The following is a 26,579-nucleotide window of genomic DNA, read 5'->3' as shown; positions in this document are numbered from 1 at the left end:
GTCTTGTTCAAGAAGACATTGAGAGGTTGCATTATTGATGTCAAACCACATGGGATAACCGCCATGTAAGTATTATGTAGTGCTAATCTACTTTGTGTTTTCAGTTAAGTGGCTCAAGGAATTTTATTTTTGGTTTACCTGGTCTTTTCATGGTTTGCAGTTTTAACACCTTTCCATTCCACTATTCTATTGGCTATCATGTCGAAATTCATGAGGTTTCGTCCATGTTTCCAATATAAACTGGTGTTTCTGCCAGTTACATAAAATAAACTGGTGAAAACTTACAACTTTATTCATGAAATGATTGCACCAGCCTACTGTAGCCTCAAAATCATCAATGAGGTCTGGGTGTGACGTTGCCCACTGCAGTGCAAAGGTACTTATTTTATTTTGGCCGACTATGTAGCAATCTTGCCTTTGTTCACATACCAGTTCTGCAACATGATTTTCCAACTCTGACCAACAAGTGAATCCTTTTTTCAAAGAGCATTGCCTTTTTGGTATTTTTCTTAAACTCTCTTCTTTCTTCCTCCAATCTCTTACCAACTTCTCATGCACAACAAATTTTCTTGCAATCGTACAGTTGTTGATTTTCTTGGCTATTTCTATATATTCAACTTAAAGTTCGCTTCATATTTTTAACGTGTGCTGCATTGTGTCGATTGACCCTGCATGATAGCAATCAGCTCCTCCCAACACCCTGCAGATCAATCCACATGATCTATGGGAGTCGATGTGTTCACCGGTCAATGGCCCCATCTCAAGCATCATGAGCTTTGGGGATCAACTTATATGCCAGTCAATGGGCACCTCAGGCAGCCAAAAAATGGGGGTCGACTTATACGCTGAATATACAATAAAACCCTTAAAATGAGGCTGGGGGGGGGGGTGGGGAGATCAAAACGGCAAAAATATATGCTATGTGGTGGTGTGAGCAGTGGAAGAAACACAGCCACACGTTGAGGGTTGTTAATAACTATTTTTTTTCAAATTCAGCGCGCCCCTTTAAGGGCAGATTGAGCTCAGTCACCTGGTGCATTGTGATATCATAATCACTGCCCAAGGTGTGCGCTGGAAGAGATGCTGGAGTCAGAGAGAAACCTCTGACGACGCCATTCCCCATGGCTGCCCTGCCACGTGGCGATACAAGCGGGGCCAGTTCGCCATGAGGATGTTCACTGCCACAGGTATTTCTTTCTTTTTTATTTCTTTATTCACCCATCATGACAGCAGATGCTGGAATCTGGAGCAAAATTCAAACAATGAATTCAGCAGGTTGAGCAGCTTCGGCGGGGGGGGGGGGGGTGGAGACAATGAATCGAGACGCACTGTCAAGATCAATGGGCCAAAACATCCACAAATCCTCTCTCAACAACCCCCTACCCCCCAACCCCACAGATGCTGCACAACCTGCTGAGTTCCTCCAGCAATTGGCTTTGTGTCTAGTCTATTCTTGCTTCTTTTAATATTTATCTTTTTGGAAAGTGTACATTTATTTTCAGCAGGGAAGATCTGATTTATTTGTTGCTCCTAAGATTGTGAGAAAAGAATGTGGAAGTCTAGCAAAAAAAGAGACACACCTGAAGGAAAATTTCAAAGCAGGAACTTACTTTACTTTTATAATATCCACACCCATGACAGTGAGAATGACTTGATCTCCTGCTGCAGCCCAATCAAGAGGCTCCTCATGCAGAGTAATTCCTGAAAATGAGCAAATTTGTAACCCCATTGTCAGTTTTTTGAGATACAGAATCAGTGAAATGTACATGTAATTTGTTTTTAATTTTGGTCAACACCAATCTGAGTCATAATTTCTCAACATGAATGAGCAGTATTGAGGTATGCAACGACCATTACACAGCATCCTGTCTGTTCTGATCTGACATGGGAAAAACACATCAGAATTGCAAATGTTGCATAATGTTTCCAATATGAAGATGAAAGTAGTCGAGTTCATTAACAAATTTTTAAGCAGTTCACGAAACCACTTTTTGTTCGTTACTCTGTTTTTCATATTTCACTTGTTCTTACGTTGCATTTCCTGGCTGATATTTAAGAAGACTTTTCTGTTAAATTTTTCATCAGGCCACAAGCATGTAAAAAAAGTCCACTTAACGTTTTAATACATAATGCCCGTTTATAAAGTTACGGTATAAATGAGTAAGCCCAAAGAAAGCTCACCACTTTAACATGAAGTGAATGTCCATATTACCACACTTGATACCACAAACCTCACACCGTTTATCATTAACCATTTCTAAACCAGCATCGCACCTCTTTAAAGTAAGTACCTCTGATCACTAAATTTAAAAAAAATACATAATTAAAAGACTAAATACATTTTGGATTTAAAAAAAGATATTTCAGAATCTTCAACCTTTTAAGCATGTGTAGTTATTGGTTTTGGACAAAATTGCTTCAAATCCAAGTGGGCAGAATCTTAAGTCTGATGCATGGTAAAAATGAACAAAACTTGACTAAATCAAAAAAGCAATTTTTAAAATAGAATTAATTATTAATAAACGACTCCAAATTTCTTGTCAAATTAATTGACTTGAATTATTCAATCTTCTTTCAGCTGTTTACACCATTTAGACACCCGATTATAAATCCTCGTAATTCTTAAATAATTTGGACCATTTTCAAATTCATTTTGGTTTAAGCTTTAGAAATCAAATAAAGCCACACAGACATCAAACCTGTTATGCCTAGCATATTTCATCTGTCTAGTTCTTGAACCTGTCCCTTATTTTGAAGGCCCTGGAATATACTGAATGATCAAGAACCAAAAGTCCCAAGGAAATGAGAATTCAAAAAGTTTGCAATAGTCTCCATAAAGAAATTTCTCCTCTCCTCAGTCTTAAATTATCCCAAGTAAGGCTTGAGTTCCATACTCTCCAGTGAGAGAGAGAAAAGCCTCTCAACATCTATCGTGTCAGTCTCTCTCAAAACCTTGAAAGGTTAATTGGCAGGACATGTCATTCATCTAAAAGTTTAATACACTTTTACATGTGCTCTCCTTAATGGAAAACTCATTTATCCAAGACATTAATCTGGATGTTGCATAGCGAAATAACCAATTAGCAAGTATATCTTCCTTTAGATATGCAGCACTCTTTAGAGATATCAGAAAGTCATTAAAACTGAACTAACTTTTGCACTCTGACTCCTTTCCAATAAAGGGCCATATACCAATTGCCTTCCTCAATGCTCATTTATCATGAGCCATCAGACCAAGATATATATTTATGTCTAAATTTATTTTCTATTCCTCCAACAAATGTTTCCCACATTATACCCCACCTGCTCCCTTTTTGCCTATTTGGTTAATGTGTCACATCCTTTTGCAGGCACATTGCATCTTTTTTTTAAATACTACCTTATTTTACCAAGTTTCATATCATCAACACATTGGGATATTTTACATCCACCTTTAATTTAAGTTATCATCATATACTATGAATGACTAAAACCTTGCAGGATCTGCCTAATAACAATCCACAAATTGAAAATGACCCGCGTTTTTGTTTGGGGCTGCCAGAATGTAACTCTCAATGATTTAACTGTTCTATTATTGTTTGTTTATTCGGATTTATTGTCAGAATACATACATGACAACACATACAACCCTGAGTTTCTTCTTCCTGCAGGTGAGGCAGAATTGCCAAGTATTGTTAGTGCAAAAAACTGTATACAATATACACATTTAAACAAAAAAAAGTAAACAGATAACAAAATATAAACAAACTGACTGTGCAATACAGAAAGAATAAAGAAAAAAAAAACAATAAAGTGCAAAAGTAAGAGTCCTTAAATGAGTCCTTGAGTTTATTTTTAAGGAGTCTGATGGTGGAGGGATAGCAGCTATTCCTGAACCTGGTGGTGCGAGTCTTGTGGCACCTAAACCTCTTTTCTGATGGCAGCAGCGAGAAAAGAGCACGTGCTGAGTGATGTTCATCCTCGATGATTGTTTCAGATCTGTGATGGCAGCATTCCCTGTATATGTTCTCAATGGTGGGGAGTGCTTTGCCTGTGATGTCATTAACTGTGTCCACTACCTTTTGGAGGGCCTTACACTCAGGGGTATTGGTGTCCCCATATCAGACTGTCTTGCAGCCGGTCACCACACTTTCCACCACATATCTGTAGAAATTTGCCAGGGTTTCATACAAAACCACTGCAAACTCCTTAGGAAATAGAGGCACTGAGATGCTTTCCATATGATGCCATTGGTGTGTTGGGACCAGGAAAGATCCTCCGAGATAGCGACTCCCAATGATCACCCTCTCCAGCTCTGATTCATCAATGGTCACTGGATCGTACACATCTGGTTTTCCTTTTCTGAAATGAACAATCAGCTCCTTGGTTTTGGTGACACCGAGGGCACCGTACCACCAAGTTTTCAATCTCCCTCCTGTATGCTGACTCATTGTCTTTTTATTTTCTACAACCCACTACTGTGGTATCAATGAAAAATTTGTAGATGGTGCTATCGTCATACCGAGCTACACAATCGTAGGTGTAAAGTGGATAGAGCAGCCGTGGTGCTCCAGGACTGATGGAGATAATGGAGTTGTTCTGACAAATCTTCACTGGAAGTGACAAAATCTAGGATCCAATTACACAGTGTGACATTGAGTCCCTGATCTTGCAGTTTGAGGGAATGATGGTGTTAAATGCTGAACTGTAGTTGACAAAGAGCAACCTGATGAATGCATCTTTGCTGTCCAGATGTTCCAGGGCTTTGTGAAGAGCTATTGAGATGTCAACTTGGAACTGTTGGTGTAAATGTCAATAGTCTGTGTGTTTAATGATAACATTGTGGGATGACCAGTTCACAATTCCCTATCTTTTTCTATCAACCCTTTTCTAAATGGTTGTATTACATTGGTTTTATCTGAAAATACATGGAATATTTTAAAAATATCTTTAAAAAATGGCAGGCAGAGGCAATTTTGTGTACCATTAGATGACAATAAAGGAATCACAAATATTTTAGCCTTGGAAAGATTATAATGATACTAAATATAAACTCAAACATTCTCTTACATTTAGTACAAAAATATACAAAATCATATCATCAGTAACTCTACAGCCATTTCTTTTAGAACCCCAGAGTTCAGATGGTTGTTTGAGATACCTTCATTTTTTCAATATCAATTATCAAGTTTTTCACTTTTCTTCATTTACCGTTCCTTCTACATTTAAGTCTGATACAAAATGCATGTTCATTCAAAGTTATTTTTGCTATAAAGGATTTTCTTCACTAAAATTCATTTTTATTTGATGCAGTTAATTTGCTGGTCCAGATTAATCAGATCAATTCTTTGGCTTGGCTTCGCGGACGAAGATTTATGGAGGGGGTAAAAAGTCCACGTCAGCTGCAGGCTCGTTTGTGGCTGACAAGTCCGATGCGGGACAGGCAGACACGATTGCAGCGGTTGCAAGGGAAAATTGGTTGGTTGGGGTTGGGTGTTGGGTTTTTCCTCCCTTGCCTTTTGTCAGTGAGGTGGGCTCTGCGGTCTTCTTCAAAGGAGGTTGCTGCCCGCCAAACTGTGAGGCGCCAAGATGCACGGTTTGAGGCGTTATCAGCCCACTGGCGGTGGTCAATGTGGCAGGCACCAAGAGATTTCTTTAGGCAGTCCTTGTACCTTTTCTTTGGTGCACCTCTGTCACGGTGGCCAGTGGAGAGCTCGCCATATAACACGATCTTGGGAAGGCGATGGTCCTCCATTCTGGAGACGTGACCCATCCAGCGCAGCTGGATCTTCAGCAGCGTGGACTCGATGCTGTCGACCTCTGCCATCTCGAGTACTTCGACGTTAGGGGTGTAAGCGCTCCAATGGATGTTGAGGATGGAGCGGAGACAACGCTGGTGGAAGCGTTCTAGGAGCCGTAGGTGGTGCCGGTAGAGGACCCATGATTCGGAGCCGAACAGGAGTGTGGGTATGACAACGGCTCTGTATACGCTTATCTTTGTGAGGTTTTTCAGTTGGTTGTTTTTCCAGACTCTTTTGTGTAGTCTTCCAAAGGCGCTATTTGCCTTGGCGAGTCTGTTGTCTATCTCATTGTCGATCCTTGCATCTGATGAAATGGTGCAGCCGAGATAGGTAAACTGGTTGACCGTTTTGAGTTTTGTGTGCCCGATGGAGATGTGGGGGGGCTGGTAGTCATGGTGGGGAGCTGGCTGATGGAGGACCTCAGTTTTCTTCAGGCTGACTTCCAGGCCAAACATTTTGGCAGTTTCCGCAAAGCAGGACGTCAAGCGCTGAAGAGCTGGCTCTGAATGGGCAACTAAAGCGGCATCATCTGCAAAGAGTAGTTCACGGACAAGTTTCTCTTGTGTCTTGGTGTGAGCTTGCAGGCGCCTCAGATTGAAGAGACTGCCATCCGTGCGGTACCGGATGTAAACAGCGTCTTCATTGTTGGGGTCTTTCATGGCTTGGTTCAGCATCATGCTGAAACAAAGGACTCTACATCACCTTTTTTGACCTCACCAAAGCCTTCGACACCGTGAGCAGGAAAGGGCTTTGGCAAATACTAGAGCGCATCGGATGTCACCCAAAGTTCCTCAACATGATTATCCAACTGCACGAAAACCAACAAGGTCGGGTCAGATACAGCAATGAGCTCTCTGAACCCTTCTCCATTAACAATGGCGTGAAGCAAGGCTGTGTTCTCGCACCAATCAGATCAATTAAAGATGGTATTATTAGCGCGACTCTGTTATAGCCCCAGCAACCAGTGCTCGAATCCAATGCTGCCTGCAAGGAGTTTGTATGTTCTCTCTGTGTCTGCGTGGGCTTCCACCATGTGCTCTGGGTGTAATTGGGCAGCACAAGCTTGTGGGTTGAAAGGGCATGTTACTGTGCTGTATGTCTAAAAATTAAAAAAAAATTAAATTAAAACATTTAAAAATTTCTTTTAATATGCTTGTTCTGCTACTTTAAGTTTAATGTTTCCTCTAAAATTTGTTTAAGGGTCCATGTAAAGGCCAGTCACTCTGGGATATGGCTTAAAAGCAGCACTGATGAAAATCTAGGAACAAATCAGCCGGAAGGGACATTTGATTTCTGGGCATATTACAGAAGGAAGAACAGAAGTGGTGAAAGTTGGAAGAAAATGAACTGAGCCAATGTTCCTCAGCAAGAGTCCTAGTCAGCAGATCAGTTTTTAATTTTAAAAAAATCTGTTGAAGCACTATGTTTCTAAGACTACTTAACTAATGCTTGATATCTATGACTGGAATCAAGTGTGATAGAATGGGCAAAAAGGTACATCAAAAATGTAATAATGAAAACTGATGAACATTGTGATAACATAACAGTACGATTGAACCCCAACTGGCTCAGCAATTTCCTCAATCAACATTTCCTAGAATGGTTAAAGAATCTATAACAATCAAACCCAGCACTTTACCACAAAGGAACACACACTCCAAAATATGATAACTGCTTTAAAAAAAAAGGCATTTATCATGTGAAAAACTGTGAATAATTTCAGTCATTTTGTGTTATGAAACTGAACAGAAGATCAGAAGTTTCTAATATCACAGGGTTAACGTTCTGAATCAAATAAATCTTTGATCAAAAACAAGAAGAAAAGTCCAACACCAAAACATTTCCATAATTCACATATCAAATAAGTGAATAAGCAACAAAATACAAGAACTGAACTGACAGACTTGCATAAATGCACATATTCCACTGAAATCTTTAGCTTTGATAATACGGAAACAATGAAAAAAAAACATTCTCAACTTCCATGGAAATGGTTGAGATGACCTTGTGTTTTCTACAGAACAATGAATTCAGTATATGCACCTCTTTTTTGTCAAAATTAAAAACATGTATGCTGTGAGATGCTCAGATTAGAGAATTATGCAAGAGTATGAGGCCATTCAGCCAGCCAGGTGAGACTGGAAAGCAGAATTCCTGATAGTTATCGGTAATTCATATCCAAAATAGATGTGTAATAAAGATCAGGTTTGACTACAGAACCACTATTCCATGTTTCAACAATATATTAACATTGATATACAAGAACCATGCTTGCAGAGCTTTACGAACACTCTTCCAGATTCCACACATGAATCTCTGAGGGAATTCTTTGTGTCCGCTATAAATTTCATGAAGCCATGACCATCAAACAACATTTCTATACATTTGTCAAAGGTAGAGGTGTCAAAAGGATACATTTAAACAATAGATTCCTTAATGAAAATGGATGGAAAATAAAATTCAAAGACAGGTCCAGCACCATAACATTTCTGGCTACCACAAGGAAATCATAGGTTAGATAATGCTGGCTAAAAATACAGCATCAACAGGTGGCTTAGAAAATTACACCTGATATTGTTGAGAGAGTGAGGGCTAAAACTGATCATCATGAGAAAAGCACAAAATAAATGCTATTCCTCAACATTAAACTATTTGCAAAAATTACACACATACATCTGCACCTTTATCAATTACAACAATTTTATATCAATTCATTTTGAACACATATCTAATGAGCACTTTATCACATAATGAAAATAACTATGCAATTATTATTTGTGACAAGTACATTGTATAAGTACAAGTAAATTTTTCATCAAATATTTCAGAATAATAAATCCTAAAGCTCAGATGCACATAATTTTTAGAAACTTCAGGGCAATGTTTCCGGTCACAATTAATTTTTTCATCATGGGTAACTATTACTAATACTCTAATGTAAAATTAAGTTTCAATATAATCACAAATCATTTAATTCACTGTTCATTCGTTGGATGAAAATCAATATTGTAATCAAGTTGCATTTATACTGATACCAGCACACTACCAATAATTTGTTCAAGCACTAATAAAAGAAATTCCACACAATTAGGCCAGGCATAAAAAAAAACAATTTACCTTTAATCGTGCAAGTTTCATTTGGAGGCACAACAAGCACTCGATCTCCAGTTTGAACATATCCTGCTTCAATTTTACCTGTGACACTGAATCCGGATCCTTGATCTGTAAAATGTGAGTTATTAAACTAGCAGTTGAACAAATAACCATAGTCAATAAGAATTTAAATAAATTTTGTATATGGAGTTTTTTGTCTTTCATTCTAACAAATTCTTCAGCTGTTGGGGCCTTTTGTACAGTAGAATTCAACCTTGATTTGGTCTTCCCTTTGTAACAACAGAAATTCCTTGCATCTTTGCAATAGAGAAAGGGATATCGATGAAAAAGTATGCCTCTGCATTCCTGAGTTCACAAGTTTCAACTCCAGAGAGGCAAAATCCAAAAGAGCTCTGAAATGTTACCTACTGGATAATTACAAAAGACTGGAGTAACCTTACTGTGGGAAAAAATGCTGGATAGAAAAAGGTCAGTTGATTCCTCCACATTAAGGGAAGAAAATTAGAACCAATATTATTTCAGATTTCATAGTGATCTAAAAAATGTTTGATAAACACTGAACTGAGTATCCCTTACAGAAACAAATTATACCAAATTGAACATAGAACATTACAGCATAGTACAGACCCTTCAGCCCACAATGTTGTGCCAACCTATGAAAGCCTACTCCACAAAATCTAATTTTCTCCTACCTCACACCCAAAACCCTCTAATTTTCTCATATCCACATGCCTATCTAAGAATCTTCTGAATGTCCCTATTGTACCATATTCCACCCCCACCCCCAGCAATACATTCCAGGCACCCACCAAGTTAAAAAAAACTTACCTCTGACACCTCTCCTAAATTTTCCTCTTTCACCTTAAAAAGATGTCATCTGGTACTTACTACTGTTGCCCCCCCCAGCAAAAAGGTGCAAGCTCTCTACCTGATCTAAACCTCTCATGATCTTGTATTCCTCTATTGTCACCTCTCATCCTTCATCAATCCAAAGAGAAAAACCCAAGCTCTGTCAACATTGCTTCATATGACATCTTCTCCAAAACAGACAACAACCTGGTAAATCTCCTCTCCAAAGCATCTATATCCTTCCTGTAATCTGGCGACCAAAAGTGAATGCAATATTCCAAATGTGGTCGAACAAATTTTATACATCTGCAACGGCTCTTCAATTCAATGCCTTGACTAATGAAGGCCAACACACCATACACCTCATTAACCACCCTATAAACATACACAGCAACTTTGAGGAATCTATCATCCTGGATACCAAGATCTCTCTGCTCCTTTACACTTATGAATCCTGCCACTGATTAAGTTCCAATGCATCACTTCACACTTATCTGGATTGTTCTCCATCTGCCAACTCTTCCCCCAACGCTGCATCCTTTCTACAGCAACCTTCTATACCAGGGATGGCCAATCTATGGTGCATGATTGAAAGTGGCACTTGGAGGGAGGCAGGCTAAGTATAGACTGTCTGATTTCTCCCCCCCCAACATACAATGAACACACACCTTTCTTCTCCACTCTGTCCACTCTTCCTCCTCCTCCTGTTCGCTCTCAATTTATTAAAAGGTCAAAGCCAAATACAACATGGCACCCCTGAGGCCAGCTCTCGTGAGACCTTCTTGTCGCCATTTATTTTGACACATGTAATGTAAAAGGTTGACCAACCCTATTCTATACTATCCACAACACCTCCAACTTTTGTATCATCTGTAGATTTACTGACCAACCCTCCACATCTTCATTCAAATTATTTATAAAAATCAGAGTGGGGTTGAAGAAGATGCCTGCAGTACACAAGTAGTACTGACCTCGAGGCAGAATATGTTTCATCTACTTCCACACTCTGCTTTCTGCAGGCAAGCCAATTCCAAAACCAAGCAGCCAAGGCTCTTCAGATTCCATGGCTCATGACTTACCGAACAAGTCCACCATGGGGGAACCATATGAAACGCATTTCTAAAATGCATATACAGCACATCCACCACATTATGTTTATCAATTTCCTTTATCGCCTCCTCAAAATACTCAGTTAGACTCATAAGGAACAACCTGCCTCTCACAAAGCCACCCTATCCCTGAGAAAGCTATTGTTGGGGCACTGAGCTTTTTCGCCTTATGTTAGACAAAAGTTAAAGTATATCACATATGTTACATTTTTAATATTATTGTCAATTTTAGTAAGCTTGAACCTTCTCCAAATGCTCGTAAATATTGACCCTAAGAATCATCTCATAGTTTTCCCACTATTGATATAAGAATCATTGGTCTATAATTCCCAAGATTCTCCATCTTACTTTTCTTAAGCAAGAGGACTACATTTGCCATTCTCCAATCATCTGGCACCTTTCCTGTGGCCATAGGGGACGCAAAGATCATTGATAATGCTCCAGCTTCTTGTAACAACCTGGGGTATACCTCATCTGGATCTAGGACCTTAACAATCCAAATATTTTTAAGATCCAGCACTTACTCTTTCTTAACCTCGTCATGCTGCAGCATGTTCTACACTGACCTCGCATCCACCAAGGTCCCTCTTCCTGGTGAGCACTTTAGCAAAATATTAATTTAGGAGTTCTGCTACCTCCAGGCACATGTTCCCCCTTTATTCCTAATCAGTATGACCCTTCCCTCGTTATTCTTCACGTGTGTTGAATGCCTTAAGGTTTTCCTAATGCAACTTGCCACGGTCTTCTCATGCCCTTTCCTCGCTCTCCCAAGTCCTTTTTTTTTTAAAGCTCCTTCCTTGCTATCATATAACTTTCATGAGCCCTTTCTGAATTTTGCTTCCAAAATCTTATGTATGCCTCCTCCTGACTAGCTGTCCCACCTCTCTTGTCAACCATGGTTCCTTTACCCTACCATTTTTCCATCTCAGTGGGGCAAACCTATCCAAGACCCACACATGTGGTTCCTAAACATCCGCCACATTTCTGCTGTGCTTTGAATATAAACAAGTATTTATTCAATAATGGGTAGACATTTAGAAGTTTGACCTTTTTAAGATGGTAGGTGATAAGACTTTTTGACTTATTTAAAAGCATTTGCTGAGGGGACTTTTGAATAGAAGCAGATCCTCTGTTGGGTCAAGCTATCTGATCGATCACATCAAGTGAAAAAGAGGGAAAATTGTTCAGACCATTAGTCTTTAATTATAGCTAACTTTCAGAAAACATAACACTAGGAGTAGGAGTAGTAGGGCAAAAGACTGTTACTCAATAAAACGTAATTAAATCCAGCCCTGAGCTCCACTTTCCTGTCTGTTCCCTTAAACCTGAATTTCCTTACAAATTAAATATCCATGTACCTCGGCCTTGAAAATACACAAAGATTCAACCTCCACATTTCCATGAAATTCCATGAGGTTCTTCATCTTAAAACTTCACCATCATAAAGTTCTTAAAACTATGCTTTCCAGCTAATAGAGGAAAATAAAAGCATGTAAATATCTAGGCAATCTCATTAAAATCATCCATCATTCTTTTAAATTCCATCTTGTTCAACAAACAACCTTTAATTTGGAAATCAACCCATGAGCATCTTCAATACAAGTATTTCCATCATTAAATAATGAGACCAAACACTCTGCAAAGCATTCCGAGTGAGATCTCACCATTGTCCAGTATAATTGTAGCAGGATGTCTTTGCTTTTATATTCTACCCTTCCTCAATTACTTGGTATTCCTTAATGCAAATTTTGTTTCCTTGTGTACAGCAAGACTATTCAAACAATATTTTGATATTTTTCCACAATGTACTAGGTGATTAATGTTACATCACCAGCAAATCTGGCTGCGATCTACTCAATCCATTAACCAAATAATATAAAATGCCCTCCGTAATATTTGGGATAAAGACTTTTTTTTCTCCTTTATTTGTCCCTCTGCTCCACAGTTTTAAATTTGTAATAAAATAATTTACATGATTAAAGTGTACATTCCAGATTTCATTCAAGAGTACTTGCGTACATATTGGTTTGACCATGTAGAAATTATAGTACTTTTTATACAGTTCCCCTCATTTCAGAGCACCATAACATGTAGGTCATAGTAATGGTTTGCATATTAGTCATGTTCAGTATTTTGTTGCATATCCCTTGCATGCAATGACTGCTTGAAGCCTATGATTCATCAACATCACCAGGTGCTGAATATCTTCTCTAGTGACGCACTGCCAGGCCACCACTTTAGCCATCTTCAGCTTGTTTTAGGGTCCTAAGTTTTCTCTTCAGCATATGGATCATATGACTAACTTGGCCATTGAAAAATTAACTAGTTTTTAGCTTTGAAAAACTCCTTTGTTGCTTTAGCATTTATTTGGGATCGTCCATTGAATTTGGAGGCATTTTCTGGAACTTGAGAAGATAAGATGTTTAAGATGTTTCTATACATCTCACAATTCATTTTGCTAATGCCATCAACAGTTACATCACTAATGAAGATGAGTGCACCAGTCAGACATGCCCAGGCCACAACACCCCCACGACCATGTTTCACATGCTTTGGATCTTGGGCAGTTCCTTTACACCTACACTTTTTGCTCTTGCCATCATTCTGATACGGGTTAATATTGGTCTCATCTATCCTCAAGAACTTTTTCCAGAATTCTGCAGGCTCTTTTAAATACTTCTTTGCATACTGTAATCTGGCCATCCTGTTTCTGTGTCTAACTTGTGGGTTGCATCTTGCAGTGTAGCCTCTGTATTTCTGTTCATAAAGTTTTCTGTGAACAGTAGTCATTGGTTTTCCTATGCTTCCTGAAGATTGTTTCTGATCTGACAGGCTCATGAGTTTGGGATTTTTCTTCATTATGATGAAAATTCTTCTGTTATCAACAGTGGAATTCTTCCTCATCAGTCCCTTTACTATTACTGAACTCACCAGTATGCTTTTTCTTCTTAATTATCTTCCAAATTGTTGATTTTGGTAATCCTAAGGTCTGGGCGATGTCCCTTACTGTTTTATTCTTGTTTTTCAGCCTCATAATGGCTTCTTTGACTTTCATTGACACACCTCTGGTCCTCATGTTGAAATAAGGTGATCAAAAGCTTAGACGCAAGCCTAGCTCCCTTATACCTGCACCCATGAAGCAATTAAACATACCGGAGTAATCACAAACACCTGTGAATCCAAATGTCACAATATTATGGTGCCCTGAAATGGGGGAAATTTGATGTAAAAAATGCTGCAATATCTACCCTGCCAAACCAAAATGTATACAAATAACTTTGAATAAAATCTGGAATGTGCACTTTAGTCACGTGAATTGTTTGATTACAAATTTAAAACTGTGGAGCAGAGGCAAAAAAAAGTGCCTTTGCCCCAAACATTATGGAGTGAACTGTATATTGTAAAGAGACAAGGTCCTGGCATTGGTTGCTGTGGTATCTACAGCTACAGTCTATCAATCTGAAAACACACCATTTATTATGAACTCATAACATGCATACCAACCTTTAACATGAAATCTCATTAAATGCTTTTTGGATATCCAAATGCTGTTTCCATTTATCCACTTCAGTCATTACGTCTCATGGATCTCTCAAAGCTGATTATCAGTAACACTGCCTGATTGCATTATGATTGCCCAAATATCCTACAATTACTTCCTTAATGATGTGTTCCAGCATTTTCCAAATGACTGATGCTAAACTAACCTGTTTCCTGCTTTATTTCCTGCCTTTGTTAACAGTTTTTTTTTTAATCAGAATCTAGGGAACCTGGGAAAATTAGAAAAAATATTCACAACTTCTGCAGTCAGTTCTTTTGAGACCTAGTTTGAAAGCTGTGAGGTCCAGGGACTCATCAGCATTTAGCTTCTCCTGTGATTTTCTACTGTTATTAAATTGGCTTAAGCATCTTCTTTAATTGAAGATACAATATAAAGTGTTTTTAAAATCCTGGCCATTTGCTAATTTCCCTACTTTGACATATTGAGATCAATATTTATCTGAGCTATTTTCTTTTTTTTCCATATTCTCTGAAAAATTCTTTTTCATTTTTTTCTAATATTTCTTGCTAATTTGTACTCAATTTTTTTTCATCCATTACTGCTGTTGGTCATCCTTTTCTGGTTCCTAAAGTTTTCCCAATCTTCACACTTACCACTAAAATTTACAACACTGCACATCATCTTTCCCAGATGACAGAGATACCAAGGAAGATGAATAAAAAAGGTGTATATGACAAGCATAAGGTTACAAATACCAGGTAGAAACAAGCTGATTATATAAGAAAAGTGAAAACTGAAATAAGAAACCACATGATCTACTGTTAATATAAATGAAAATAAGTGTTCTCTATACATAAACCTAACAAAAGGAGATCACAAGGAGAATGGGGATTATCAAAGACATAAAGGAGGAACTGTAAATGGAACTGAAGGAGTGTACTCTGGATCTGTTGTTTTCACAGAAATAAGGTATATACAGAGTTATTGCAAACAAGAGTTTATTGAAACACTGGAAACAAATTTTAAAAAAGATGGATAAATTTTATGTAGATAAAATACCCTTTCCAGATGCAATGCATTCTGGGATTTGAAGAAATCACAGGAGCACTGCCCTTTGGATATATCGTAGATGCAAAAGAAGTGGATGGTAGCACAAGTTACTCCCCCATTGAAAATAAAGGAGCAAGAAAAAGCCCTGTGATTACATGCTAGTCAGTTATATGGGAAAGGTTTTAGAAACATTGATTTGAGACGAGCTTATTGTTATTAGAGAACAATGGATAAATAACGAAAGGCTACAAAATTTGTTTTGATTGAGTCACATAGCAGACATCAGTAAAGCTGAAACACATGCCAGAAGAGACATTAGTAACAAGTATACAAATGAGAGAGTCATAGATGGAAAAAGTCTGCAGTGGAAAATATTGTTTTTGGTGAAGAGGGGCTATCCCAAGGAGTTGGTGTTGGGCCATTGCTTTTTGATCTGTATTAAATAACCTGGACTCGAAGTGCAAGCCACAATTTCAAAATTTTCATACTGCACAAGACTTAGCAGTGTTGTGTATAGAAGGATAGGGATAGATTACAGTAGGATATATACAAGTTGGTGGAATGGGCAGACAGATGGCAGATGAAGTATAATGTGGAGAAATGCAAAGTTATTTAGTCGTGAGAACAATATTTAATTTATTGAAAAAGGATACTTATCTAGAAGGGATGTGGGAATGGAGGGACTAAGGGTATATGAGCACAAATCACTGCAATTGGCAGAGTAGGTTGAGAATTCTGAGTTTTATCAATAGAAGCATAGAATATTAACATCAGGAAATTCCACTGAATCTTCTAGTCACAGAATTACTATGTTCAATTCTGGCTGCCACATTATATGGATGTGAAAGTATTAGAGAGAATCTAGAAAAGAATTACAATACTGATATCTGGGATGAGGAACTACAATTACAAGAATAAAGATTAGAGACCAGAGACTTTATTTTAAAGAGCAGTTAGAGAGATTTGATAGATGTATATAAAATGAGGGGTCTGGATGGTTTGAGGCTGTTCACTTTGGTGGAGAGGTTGAGAACAAAAGGTCACAGATATTAAATAAAGAGAATCAAGTTACACAAGGAAAACTACATAGGATTTGGCATAAACCTACAATAGGCTGAATAACATCCTTCAATTATTTAATATTGATCTGACAGCATCTTAATTTATTATGTTCGACACAAAGGACAATCTTCTCACTGCCTTTATTTTTCAATAAAATATACCTTTGTTGAGAATACTAAAGCATCTGCCTGTGCCTAGCACTACTTGATCATTTGCTTGAATTTACTTCTCTGGCCACTTTAATAAACTATACCTTAATACCTTTGCAACTGCGTTTGTTAAAATTTAAGATACCATTTTCAGAGCAAGGTTTCTCTCACTCAAACAAAATGATTATTTACCCCTAGAGATCAGTGAGACCATTAATCAACCAAGGTAATAATGTAGAAACAAGAAGCCATCAATACAGCAGGCTGTATGAAATGGAACAAGATCACAAAGTTGATAATTATTAAATATATACCTTTAAAAACATCTGACACACACAATCTAAATGGTTTTTCCACTGGTCTTTGAGGGGATTTGAAGGAATCTAGGAGAAAAAAGATAAACTGAGTTAAGTATAGCAATGAACTTATGAAATGATTATATTTATCAAAGTAATTTTATTATAATTAAATGAAGATAGAGGAACAAATTAAGTCATAGTATCACATAATGCTGACCAATCTGCTCTAACAGGCAAGGTCCATTGTACCAGGTTCTGAGTTCAGGCACTTGACTTCTGGTTGTTAGATTCTCGCCATTCAATCCAGCTGTAGGGACGTAAGCAACATCAGAATCCTGATAGACAGAAGTACAGACGTTCATTATTACAGTCAAAGTTTATTTGAATGTTAATTCTTGCCTTTTTTTGACAAAAAACACATTATCATTCAATAAATGCAACTTAATTAAAAAATCAGTATTAATTAGAAACTATCAGTTTTGGCTGAGGAATCACCTTAGGTTGAAAAGAGCACCATCAGTCCTGTATTGCAGGTTGATTCCATGTCTTCTCAGGGAAAACATGGAGGGGGGGCTCTGGGCTCTGTGGCTGAAAGACCCACACGTGTGATGGGCTGCTGGGTACTTGAGATGAAGAATCCACAGAGGCTGGAGGCTGGGCTGCTGGAGACTGCTGCAGGGAGACTTGTGCTGAACTACAGACTGCCAGATACTGGCTCGAAACTGGCTGAAGGGGTACCAGGTATTGGAATCAGGATGCAAGGGAGTGCTGAAAGCACAGATGGGTTCCTGACCACGTCATGTTGCCAATGGACTTCGTGGCTGCGGAGGCTGTGGGAGTGCTGGAGGCAAATCTATGGACACTTGGTGACTCGGGGGGGGGGGGGGGGGGAGGGATCTCTCCTTTGCTTCTCTTTGACGGTAAGAGGCCCTTCAGGCAGTTTCTGCCAATGGTGAATCTGTCTGCCTGACAGCAGGCCAGAGCAATTTCATGTAATATGACACTCTTTTATTACAATGACAATAAATTGAATCTTGAAATTGTTTGGGGGTAAGCAAACAACCTTGTTTCACAATACTGGTGACTGGAAATGGGTTTGAAGACTTCGCCTTTCATTACTCTGATCATTATATTCTGATGAGTTGTCAAGAGTTGAGAATAGGAGGAGAAAATAAATGATTCTGGAAAACACATTACTAGAGTATTTTTTTTCCATTCATGAAGTGTTAAGACAAATATCCCAAATTGCCCTATTGAATATAAGTGTGGGTTATTGCAGTCAATGAAGAAAAGGTTCATCCACAATACTGCAGGATAAGTAGTCCAGTAGCATGCTTGGACCAGGTGAAGGTGTGGGGGGTAGGGGTGGTTAGTAAGTTTGAGGATACCATGAAGATTGATGGTGTTGTGAATAGTCTGGAGGGTTGCCAGAGTTAGAGAGACATTGATAGGATGCAAAGCTGGGGTGAGAAGTAACAGATGAAGTTTAATCCTGAAAAGTGTGAAATGTTCAGTCTGGTAGGTCAAATTTGAAGGCAGAACACAATGTTAATGGGAGGACTCTGAGCAAAGTGGATGAAATAAGAGATGTTGAGGTCCATAACCTGCTGCACAAGCTGACAAGGTTAAAAGTGGTGCATAGTGTTCTGGTCTTCATTAAATGTAGGATCACGTTCAACAGCAGTGAGGAGATGTTGCAGCTGTAGAAGACCTTCAAGAGATATCACATGGAATTGTGTCTTCAGTTCTGGTCACCTCACTACAGGAAGGATATGGATGCTATTGAAAGAGTGCAGAGAAGATTTACAAGAACTGGAGAGCATGTCTTATAAGGATAGGTTCAGTGAACTTGGTCTTTTCCCCTTGGAGAAACAGAGAATGAGGGGTTGAGGAGTGACCTGAGAAAGGTATACAAGATGATGAGAGGCATTGATCATATGGATGGCCAGAGGGTTTTATCCCGGGCCTAACCTGGGGGGGGGGGTGCATAATTTTCAAGGTGTTTGTGAGTAGATGCATGGAATGTGGTTGATTAAAGTACAATAGGATCATGTAAGAGACTTTTAGATAGGTACATGGAACTGAGAAAAATGGAGGGTTATGCAGTAGGGAAATTTCAGGCAGTTGTTAGAGTAGGTTATGAGTCGACAACACTGTGGGCAGAAGGATCTACACTGTGCTGTAGATTTCTGCATTATCAAGTAGATGTCAGTGCGATAACTATACTGGGATAACTGCTAAATGTACAGCTAATTCTCAAGTAATGCACATTTTAAATTGCTCCTTCTATGCGAAGACCAAGTTTAATCTGTCAAGAATAGTTCACTGGTCACTGATAAATACTGTCTCAGGTGAATGCATCAGCAACCTGTTCTCTTACCATTGTGCATTCCTTCCATTTTAATTGCTTCTCAAAAAAATAATTTTATTTTTCATTAGTTCTAGCTCATAATTCAAAGAGGAAGAAATTTGCAGTAAATTGATTATGCATATCTGGCAAATTACTTTGTAAGATCAGAGAAAATAAAATGTGGCAACATCATTACTTTGAAACCTGCTTGCTTCAAGAAGTTCCCAAGCTTGTTAGAAATCTCTGTAAATCTTTCAGGTTGCCAATTCACCTGCAAAAAAAAAAGTTGAATTGACCAAAGATTGTCACAGTTGGGCAATATAACCATTTTCTCATGAGATACAGGAAACTGTGGTATAAACCGAACTGAGATAATGTGCTAGACATTAATTCATTAAAGTTACCTGATCCATCTTATTAATAGCAACAGCCAACTGTGTTACTCCAAGAGAGCGAACTAGTAATGCATGTTCTCTTGTCTGTCCACCAGCTTCAAATCCAGCCTCAAATTCACCACGACTTGCATCTACAACTAGGATTGCAACATCAGCCTGGAAATATTAGACAAATAGAAATTACAGGATTGCTTTTAAATTTTTTGTTAACTTTGAATTTTTGGCTTTTAAATTTTAACCATATAAAAACCATATAACCACTTACAGCACAGAACAGGCCAGTTTGGCCCTACTAGTCCATGCTGTAGCAAATCCCCACCCTCCAAGTCCCACTGACCAGCACCCAGTCCATACTCCTCTCGTCCACTCCTATCCATGTAACGATCCAGTCTTTCCTTAAATGTAACCAATGATCCCGCCTCGACCACGTCTGCCGGAAGCTCATTCCACATCCCCACCACCCTCTGCGTAAAGAAATTTCCTCTCATGTTCCCCTTATAATTTTCCCCCTTCAATCTTAAACCATGTCCTCTAGTTTGAATCTCCCCCTTTCTTAATTGTAAAAGCCTATCCACATTTACTCTGTCTGTCCCTTTTAAAATCTTGAACACCTCTATCAAGTCCCCTCTCAATCTTCTACGCTCCAGAGAAAAAAGCCCCAGTCTGCGCAACCTTTCCCTGTAACTCAGACCCTGAAATCCTGTCAACATTCTCGTGAACCTTCTCTGCACTCTCTCTATTTTGTTTAGATCTTTCCTATAATTTGGTGACCAAAACTGTACACAGTACTCCAAATTTGGCCTCACCAATGCCTTGTACAATCATAACCTCCCTACTCTTGAATTCAATACTCCGATTTATGAAGGCCAACATTCCAAATGCCTTCTTCACCACACCATCTACCTGAGTATCAGCCTTGAGGGTACTATTTACCATAACTCCTAAATCCCTTTGTTGCTCTGCACTCCTCAATTGTCTACCATTCAATGTATATGACCTATTTAAATTTGCCTTTCCAAAATGCAGCACCTCACATTTATCTGTATTAAATTCCATCAGCCATTTCTCAGCCCACACCTCCAGCCTTCCTAAATCACCTTTTAATCTACGGTAATCTACCTCACTGTCCACAACACCACCAATCTGTGTCATCCGCAAACTTGCTTTTCCAATTTTCTACCCCTACATCCAGATCGTTAATATATATAACAAATAATAGTGGACCCAGGACCGAACCCTGAGGAACTCCACTAGTCACCGGCCTCCAATTGTTTTAATTTTGCAGATAGTTAGACTGCAAAAGGAACAGAAAATAATGTGATATTATTTTCATCAGGCAAATGAAAAGTACAGCCACCTGGCCATATTTAGTGTTGCTCTAGCTAATGACAGCAAGTATATTTCCATCTTGGATCATCTTACACAGAAATAGTGAGTCTTAAGCAAAGCGAAGGAAGACAGCAGGCTTCCTAATATTTACTTTATTGGCCAATTGCAACTTCATGGCATGACGCATGATCCTCAGTTAAGCTTCCAAAGACAATGCCGATAACATATAGAATTAATTTAAAAAATATATATATCTAACAGATCTCCATATTAAACCATCTTAAGTATCTTGAAAAGGATTTGAGAGTTGGAACCTTAAAGGAAATTAAAATATTGCAAGGAATGAAAGCAGTTAATCTCAGACATGCTTTTACATTAAACTATAAAAGCATTTATTGTCCATCTCTAATTGCCCAGACGATAATGAACTGCCATCTTGATCCTCTACAGTATTTCTTGTGAAGATGCTCGCTGCATGTTATTGGGGAGCAATATTTAGGTCTTGCAAAGTGATAATGAAAGAACAGTGTTATTTTTAAATCAGGATGGCATGTGATCTGCAGAAAACTTGCAAATAATAATGTCCTCATTGATGTTCATGCCAGCAGATTTTTGGAGATGCTGTTAGAATAACTGCAATGTATTTTACAGATGGCACACACTCCAGTCATAATGTGCTAACTGTCAAGGGGATGAATCTTTAAGGTGGTTCTGTATAAAGTTGAGTGCTGAAATTTTGCCTGCCAATAATAGAAAATAAGCTTAATAAAATAAAACAATTTCAAAGTTGAATTTACAAATAGCAAACGTGAGGTTTCAGAGATTACCCTAAATTGACTTCCCTGAAAGTGCTTTTCTTTCATGTTTCCTAGCACTAACTTTGTGCTCTTCTAAATTTCATTTCACTTCCCAAAATGAATTAAGCTGACACAGAAAGCCTGTCTAAAGTTGGTAGTACAAATGATAAGTTATAGTTATAGATGATTAACGGTGCTCTTTGTGACTTTAAACTTAAAAATGACGATATTTAGGAAACAGATTGCTGGAGGAAAAAAAAGTATCATATGTAGTCTCGTGCTATTCGAAAGAAAACACACACATGTATTGTAGTCAGGTTAAGCTCTGAGTTTTATTAGGCTCAGGTCTGACTTTTATTTTTGCCCTGATCCAGCCATAGGCCCATTTCGTTGACGTCAGAACAAGCATATAACAAAAGTGGGTTTCCCGCACGTGGGTACTTTCCTGCATAACAATGCCCTTCTTCCTCATGCGCTGTCCCCATCTGTTGGCTGCACAGCAAGACCAGTGCCATTTTGGGATTGCTGGCCTTTAAGCTGCCCTTGCCATTCACCCGCTGGTTTGATTGTTGGGGCCAGTGCCGCTGCTGGCCTTTGGTTGTGCTTGTCACTTGGAATGCCAGCTCGATTGCTGCCACGGCGGGCCACCACACATATAAAATTTAGTCATACGAAAAGATGCAAGCAATTCTGGTAACAGGAGGGACTAAATCCATGTAATACATACCAAGTAATGAAAATGATCACAAAGGAATGGCTTTTGTAAAAAAAATGCATGTGATAAAATAAAATACCTGAACAAAGAGAAATCTATATTATCTATTTTATTCTGATGATTAACTTGAAAATACAAAGAAACTATTGAGATTCAAATGACCCAAATCCAATCAAGATCAAAAGGAACAAGCTGAGTCACTCCTGAACAAACAGCAGTAAACTCTCACCATAGAACACAACAGCAGAGGACCGGCGCTTCTCCCCACTATGCTGTGCCGACCTCCATAAACCTATTCCACACAATCTAACCCTTCCCTACCAAACACCCATAACCTTCCTTTTTTTTACATCACTGTGCCCATTTAAGAGTCTATTAAAAGTCCATATTGTACCAGTCTCCACTATCACCCCTGGCAATGCATTGCAGGCACCTATCAGTGTGAGGAAAAATAAACTACTTAGCTCTGACATCTCCCCAAAACTTTCATTTTTTTTTCTTTTAGTTGTGCTGGAGTAGTTTCTAGTTAGGATAGCATGGGGAGATTCAAGAGTTTAATTGGTCAAAAAAAAAGTACTTCAGCATGGAAAAGGACCCTTCAATCTAACTCATTCATGCCAACTAAGCTGCCGAGCTTGGTTACTCCCATCTGCCCGAGTTTCATCCACATCCTCAAAAACACTCCTGTTAATGTACCTGTCCAAATGTATTTTAAACTATATCCATATTCATCCAGAAAAGCTTCTTGTATATATAGGTATACTCCATTTTATGAATACTCGCTTTACACGAATTCACTTTTACAAAGAAACCTGTATTCACCTTTACAAAATGATTTTCACTTTTACAAAAGGATTTTCATTTTTACAAAAAAGTGGCCAGCAGGGCTGTCAGCGTGCAGCTGGTGGAACTGTCAAAACTCAGTCTTCCCGATTCTGATAAGTGAAACTACACTGTATATACATTATTTCTGCTTCATAAAGGCTGTGTATTTATCATATAATTCCCAATTTTACTATATATTAGTGTTATTTGGTATGATTTGATGGGTTACGGGAACGCTCAAAAAAATTTCCCATGGAAATCAATGGTAATCGCTTCTTCACTTTATGCCATTTCAGCTTACGAAAGGTTCCGTAGGAATGCTCTAGTTTTGTAAAGCAGGGTATACCCGTATTCCAAATTCATCTTCCACTTTATTGAGATAAGGTTGATCTGCTTTAGATGTAGGTTAAAGTCTAATATGATTTGATTTGGGAAGGTTAATAACTATTTAATTATGATGCAGAAATTAAGAAACTATTTTCCAATGCATTAGCTTATAAAGGCTGAGAAAATGTATAATTTACAAAACAAAATTGAGAACTTTCTAAATGTAGTTGGTCACTAGTGATGGCTGTATAACAAAGCAATTTTTAATTGAACTTTGTTGCTATTTTTCTGTAATCAATTGTTGTCTAATGGGAGTTTCACTTTGAAAAGAAATCTCAGAATGGTTTCTCTCTGAGAGGAATAGCAGAAATTATTGGCAAAAGTTAGCAGCTGAGAGTTTGATAGATCCATAACTCCTTGTTCTCGAAGGAGCAGGAAGCTGTTGAGAACACAGCAACCTGTCTGGAGACTACCTTCACTTGAACAACTATTTTTGAAATTGTATCCATGAAAATAATTCTCGTCTTCTAAAATTTGCCTTTTCCTGTCTCCTTCTAACATTCCTTACTATCAAACCCAGCACTCTCAGTTGCTGCTATGTGATTAAGATGAACCCGAGATTGTAAGGAAGGATGGGGAGTGGAGGGAATATAAAGGTAATTAGTTGGAAGGACCTAAATGCGTTTACTTTAATGCAAGTATTAGGAATAAGGAAGATTAACTTAAGAGCATTGATCAATATGTGGAATTACAATAATGTGGCCATTACAGAGACTTCGCTAACGCAAAGATAGGATTGGCTGATGGAAGTACTGGGGCTTAAGACATTTCAAAAGGAATGGGAAAGGGGGTGGGGGGGCAATGGAGAAATAAGCATTACTAATCAGGGACAGCATCGCAGCTGCAGAAAGCAAGGATGATATGGAGTGATTGCCTACTGTGTCAGTGTGGGTGGAAGTCCGAAAATAGGAAGAGAGCTATCATTGTATTAGGAGAGGTTCTGCATGTCCCAAAATAGCCCTTGGGACTCCAAGACGCAGACAAGTAGGAAAATTTTGGAATGGTACAAAATTAACAGGTCAGTGTGATGGCAGTTCTTCACCACAAGAGGGATATATGGGCCAGAATTTGCTAGGTGCGTCCAAGGATTCCTGACACAGTACGTGGACACACTGACTAGAAGAGAGGTTATATTAGATCTAGTACTGATAATGCACCTGGTTAGGTGACACATTACTCAGTGAGGGAATTTTTCAGAGACCGTGACTACAACTCTTGACCTTTAGCATAGCTATGAACAAGGATTGTTTGGGTGGTTAAGAAGGCTAATGGTATCCTAGCCTCTATTAATCGGATTGAGTTCAAGAGCCATAAAATAATGTTGTAGTTCTATAAAATTCTGGTTCAATCACACTTGGAATGTATGAATGATATGATGTTTCCCCTAAATGTTACTCCCTCACTTTAAGTGTTAAGTTCTAGACCTCTCATTAAAGGAAGTATGTGGAAGCAATGGAGAGGGTGCAGAGGAGAGTTTCCAGGATATTGCCTACATTGGAGAACATGTCTGATTAGGCAAGGTTAACAGAGCTAGGGATTTTCTTTGGAGCAAAGAAGGGCAAGAGGTGAAAATAGAGGTCTATAAGATTATGAGAGGCATAACTACCGTGAACAGCCAATGCCTTTTTCCCAGGTGACAGCAGTAAATACCAGACATCTGTTTAAAGTGAGGGAGTAACATTTAGGGGAAACATCATAGAGAGGTTTTTATTTACATAGAATAGTGGGCGCCTGGAATGCATTGGCTAGGGTGGTATTGGATGCTGGCACTATAGGATCATTTAAAAGATTCTTAGTCAGGCTCACTGATGCGAAAAAGATAGAGAGTTATGGTGTGAGATAGGAAAGATTTAGACTGTTGAGAACGTTTATAAGTCAGCACAACATCATGGGCTTGTAATGTAATGTTCTATGTTCTGTCACAAATCTACCTAAACCTCACAAAAACATGAATTTTATGAGTAGTTTAATTTTGTGGTAAATATATCATTTTACTGTTAAAAATTAGATGCAGATTTATACAATTGGATTACACAAGATTGTCCAGTTCAATATAAAAGTTCACAAAATAAAATCTATCATTTTGGCAAATGTCGGGAAAATTCTATCTTTCTGTGAAATCTATAAATTTGGTTTCTGATTCACTGCCTCCTTATTCTGCTTTCCATCTACTAACAATTCTGCCCTAAAAATAATTTTTATCAACTATTTGTTTAGCAATTACCTTAAATTTGTAGCTCCTACATGTTGCATTACAAATTTAACTTGGAGAACTCAGGTGAATTCTGACAATACTTGTAAAGTACTCATTGTCGAAACCAAATGGAAAGTGGAGTAGGCAATTAAATGTGCTGGAAGCACAAAAGTGGATCAAGTTAAGGTGAGATATAATTTAAGATCTAATTTAAGTATATCAAGAAGAAATTCTGAACATCAGAGAGACAGAGGAAATGAACTCCGAAGGAGAAGATACTGAGCTGGGCAGTGTAGTAGGAGAAAGTAACGTCCATTTTTGATCACAAAACATTGCTTTGCAGTATTAAAAAATCGTAATCTGTGATCCATGGAATTAATTCAGCAAACAAAATTTTATTAGATCAAAAATAGAATACATCCTTTTCTAGCTGCAGTTAATGCCTTATAAAATATTTTTAAAAATCTAACTTCAACTTTTAAAATTCACTTTTAGCATCAACTTGATGGATGGAAGTATGATTGAAAATGTGACCAGCAAGATTGTTTTGCTTACCTGTGCAGCCCCTGTAATCATATTTGGAATGAAGTCTTTGTGACCTGGTGCATCCATTAATGTGATTACTTTTGTCTTTGTTTCAAACTTTGTCATTCCTACATCCATCGTTACACCT

At 38.3% G+C, this 26,579-nt stretch overlaps 1 protein-coding gene and 1 long non-coding RNA gene across 6 annotated transcripts in view; one reads left to right on the top strand and one right to left on the bottom strand.

Moving 5' to 3' along the window:
* The window catches only part of hbs1l (HBS1-like translational GTPase), a 189,136-nt gene that overhangs the window by 16,568 nt on the left and 145,989 nt on the right, over positions 1 to 26,579 (bottom strand). For all 5 annotated transcript variants that reach the window (XM_069887273.1, XM_069887270.1, XM_069887271.1 and 2 more), the window contains 7 exons: positions 26,462 to 26,579; positions 19,669 to 19,815; positions 19,461 to 19,535; positions 17,132 to 17,249; positions 16,930 to 16,998; positions 8,898 to 9,002; positions 1,611 to 1,701 (listed from right to left, as the gene is read on the bottom strand). In XM_069887273.1, coding sequence (XP_069743374.1) covers positions 1,611 to 1,701; positions 8,898 to 9,002; positions 16,930 to 16,998; positions 17,132 to 17,249; positions 19,461 to 19,535; positions 19,669 to 19,815; positions 26,462 to 26,579 — 723 coding nt within the window. The remainder of the gene's footprint in view (positions 1 to 1,610; positions 1,702 to 8,897; positions 9,003 to 16,929; positions 16,999 to 17,131; positions 17,250 to 19,460; positions 19,536 to 19,668; positions 19,816 to 26,461) is intronic.
* LOC138736974 (uncharacterized) lies at positions 1,101 to 26,569 on the top strand. The gene is made up of 3 exons (XR_011340693.1): positions 1,101 to 1,187; positions 9,178 to 9,362; positions 26,402 to 26,569. It is a non-coding gene; the product is annotated as an uncharacterized lncRNA (long non-coding RNA).

Source organism: Narcine bancroftii, chromosome 6 (genome assembly GCF_036971445.1).
Source record: "Narcine bancroftii isolate sNarBan1 chromosome 6, sNarBan1.hap1, whole genome shotgun sequence".
Taxonomy (NCBI): Eukaryota; Metazoa; Chordata; class Chondrichthyes; order Torpediniformes; family Narcinidae; genus Narcine; species Narcine bancroftii.
The sequence above is the reverse complement of the archived record's forward strand: the minus strand, read 5'-3'. Positions and strand labels throughout refer to the sequence as shown.